The sequence below is a fragment of the Saccostrea echinata genome, unplaced genomic scaffold (assembly GCF_033153115.1).
Source record: "Saccostrea echinata isolate AGI-Se365-2 ecotype Australia unplaced genomic scaffold, CSIRO_AGI_Sech_v1 ptg000057l, whole genome shotgun sequence".
NCBI lineage: Eukaryota > Metazoa > Mollusca > Bivalvia > Ostreida > Ostreidae > Saccostrea > Saccostrea echinata.
Genome location: NW_026889806.1, coordinates 2864101 through 2867500, shown reverse-complemented (window position 1 = coordinate 2867500; position 3400 = coordinate 2864101). Strand labels below are relative to the sequence as shown.

General features: G+C 35.6%; 1 protein-coding gene across 1 annotated transcript in view; it reads left to right on the top strand.

The window, feature by feature from the left end:
* Positions 1-3192, top strand: part of LOC133174143 (mediator of RNA polymerase II transcription subunit 22-like) — an 11030-nt gene extending 7838 nt beyond the window's left edge. Inside the window, exon 4 of the mRNA XM_061309200.1 lies at positions 2802-3192. Within this exon, the coding sequence (XP_061165184.1) occupies positions 2802-3020 (219 nt within the window). The 3' untranslated portion in view covers positions 3021-3192. The remainder of the gene's footprint in view (positions 1-2801) is intronic.
* Positions 3193-3400: the final 208 nt, after the last annotated feature.

Sequence of the window (3400 nt, the reverse complement as noted above, 5' to 3'; positions counted from 1 at the left end):
AGGTAATGTACATGTGAAATATGAAAGCCCTATCTCTTATTATTCAGAAGTTATGACCAAGGTTAAATTTATTGTGACAGACGGACAGACTGACAAATGGACAGACTGACAAACAAATGAGATTTAATGTCCCCTAGGTCCCTTTTGCGAAAACGGATGACAATAATGCCCTTGCTGTTCATGAGAAGAAGATTTATGATGGAAAAAATCCCCTGCATTTTTCTATGTAAATCATTGGATCCCCATATGTGGCCCCACCCTACCCCAGTGGGTCATAATTTGAACAAATTTGAAGCTACACTAAGTCTATGTAAAGAAAGTTTCAACTTTTTGGGCCCAGTCAGTGGTTCTTTATAAGACTTTTTTAAAATGATACCACCAAATTTTCACTAATTCTTGATTATCCCCCCTTGAAAGAGGGTGTGACCCTTCACTTGAACAAACTTGCATCCCCTTTACCCGAAGATGCTTTGTGGCAGGGTTGGTTGAAATTGGCCCAGCGGTTCTAGTGAAGAAGACAAAAATGTGAAAAGTTTACAGGCGGAGAGATGGATGACAAACAAAATGTGATCAGAAAACCAGAAAAACTCAAGTGAGCTAAAAACTGATGATCACAAGTACTTGGAAAGAGTTACAGTATTTGAAAAGCAGTTTTTTTCATGCATTGTTTTCAGAAGCTGAAAAGGTATGACTTGTATCCATGTTGAAAAAACTTCACATTTCAGAAAACAGTATGATTAAAAATAGTTAATCAAGGTGCTTTGAGTAGCAAAATAAGCTAAACTGGTATAGCTAATTCAACCACAGAGGTTAGTCAATTTTCAAATGCACAACCTTAATTTTCAACTCTTAATCATTCTTAAAATATTTATATCATCATTTCTGATTCAAGGGAGAACTAGAGATATGATCAGAAGTATATCCGTTAACTAATAAACATGTACATGTATATTGTGTTTTTTAAGTCATTAATGTTTGTTTGTTGTTAAATGTCCCTCTTGGGAATTTTTCACTCATACGGAGACAACACCACTTAAAAATAAAGATGTACAAGTCGGATTTGAGGTTAACATTCATTTTAGGAGTTTTCAACAATTAAGACGTAAAGAGATAACTCCTTCCCCTCGCCCTTCCCCTTCCCAGACCCCTGTTTGTTCATGTATGCAAACTAGTCTAATACTTTGGTTTGCCATAAAAAAAATGTGAATATATACAAATAGTTTAATGGTTCATCTCTTTGAATGATTTTCATTCCTAATTCTAGGAGGGTACATGGTTTGACCCAAATTCATGAATGAAATGTCAAGTAATCTTATCCATGTTATCATTGATGCACTTTTATTTAATTTGATGTAGCCATATTATGAACATTTCCAGTTCATTAAGAGAGTGGGGATGACCTCCAGGGGTTCATAACCTTAAACCATTAAATGTACATAACATAATAACACAAGAAACAAAATTATGTATAGTCAAATGGAAAAGTTTTCTACTATTTAGGAGTCACATGGTCATTTGTCATTTCAGGGACAGGGAGTGGCTAGGGAGATTGGACCCCCCCCCCCCCCTGGAATTTGCAGAGTTATTTAAATAGGACTATATACTGATTTACAGAAGCAAATAAAAAATGACAGATGCCCTCCCCCTTTAAAAACATGGACCCCACCATCATTGTTTTTATTTTGTTTGTTTGTTTTTCTTTTTTTGCTCCTCAGGAAATTCTGGGCTGGAATTTTTTTTTACTGGGGTGTGGACCCCCCCTCCCTTCCCCCGGAAAAAAATTCCTGGATCTGTGCCTGTAACTGAATGTAATGTCGACAACGGGAGATAACTCTTCAGAATGTGAAATTCGTCTATTGTGGCATCCGATGATCCACTCTTACATTCAGTGTCTGAGAGAGAAACGAACGACAACTCTGCATAGGAGATTGCCGATGATCTTTGATCCTTTTTAAACTTTAACCTAACCATTTGCATTTCAGTTTATTTTACCCCAATCTATACTTAAACTTGTACTTACCGACTGTCATAGGTCCTGTCAACTTCATGAAATATAATCCAATTAAAACACAAAATGAATTAATTTCCACTGATATACATGTAACAATGCACCATGTGCAATCTAAAGATGATAATGGTAAAACTAGTACTAGTACTGGTAGGGTGACGCAAGCCCAATGTGATGTAGAAATTTTCAAAAAGGTGTTCACATACAGGTACAGTACAAGAACAAATTTTAAATTATCATAACAAACGATGTTTTAACATAACTTTGCCATCTAGGCCTATTTCCAAAAACAGGCAAATTGTGTGTTTGTGTGTTGGGGGGGGGTGACAAAATTGATTGGGTATGGCTTTTCAAGGAGGTTTTTGCCTAATCAAATACTAAAAAAAGTTTGCACACTTTGATAAATTCATCAAAAACGCTTTGTACTAAAATAATATTATTTGTTGTTGAGAAAATAAATTTAAAAAGTTCCACTATGGGCCAAAAATTTATTATCCCCCCCCCCTTTTTTATCAAAACCTAATTTACATCATTAATTAAATTCTGTTATTTCAGACTGGTAATGAATTAAGTATATGAAATGCGTATAAGAGGTTCATGGGTCACATGGTCACCTGAGCATTTTATGCTCGATTTGACGAATACATGTACTGTGTAAATTATAGAATTATTTGGACTTTTTCCTTGGTAAGCCCAATATGAAGGAGTGTGCATTTAGAGGCAAACACCTTAGTGCGGGTATTACTGTCTCATGACAGCATCTAGTTAAAATTGCACTGAATTTTCTGTGCAGGTGAGAGCAGGAGAATCTCTGATGAAGTCTGTGTCTGATCTTAAACAGTTTATGATTCTGAATGACTTTCCTTCTGTGAATGAGTCGATCATCAGGAACGCCAAGAACTGCAAATCTCTACAGCAGGACCTTGATAACAAACTCACCTCACTCAGGGACGAAATGGCCATCGACTTGTTCGAGCTGGAAGATGAATATTACTCATCTGCCTTCAAATGAACCTGTATAACTTATGAAATATGTATACAATGTATTTTTTTGAAAGGACCATCTGTAGTGACCCTTAATATGTTTGTGTATCATGTGGGACTATTTGTGAGTAGAACAAAGATTCCAATTGCTAATAAGATTGATGAAAGATGGAAAAAGTTAGAATAAACCTGTTCACAAACTTTCTCTTTTTGTTTAATCCATGTCTCTGGACAGGCCCTCATCATATCTAGTCCTTTTCAATAATTTATTTAATACATGTATTAGTAATAGTAGCTGAAGAAAACTAGGGACGAATGGATAAACAAGAGGCCTATGGGCTTGAAATTAGTTCAGTATTAAAAAGTATGAATGCATAAGTGGCCCTAAACTACCCCTAAAAAAAGAAG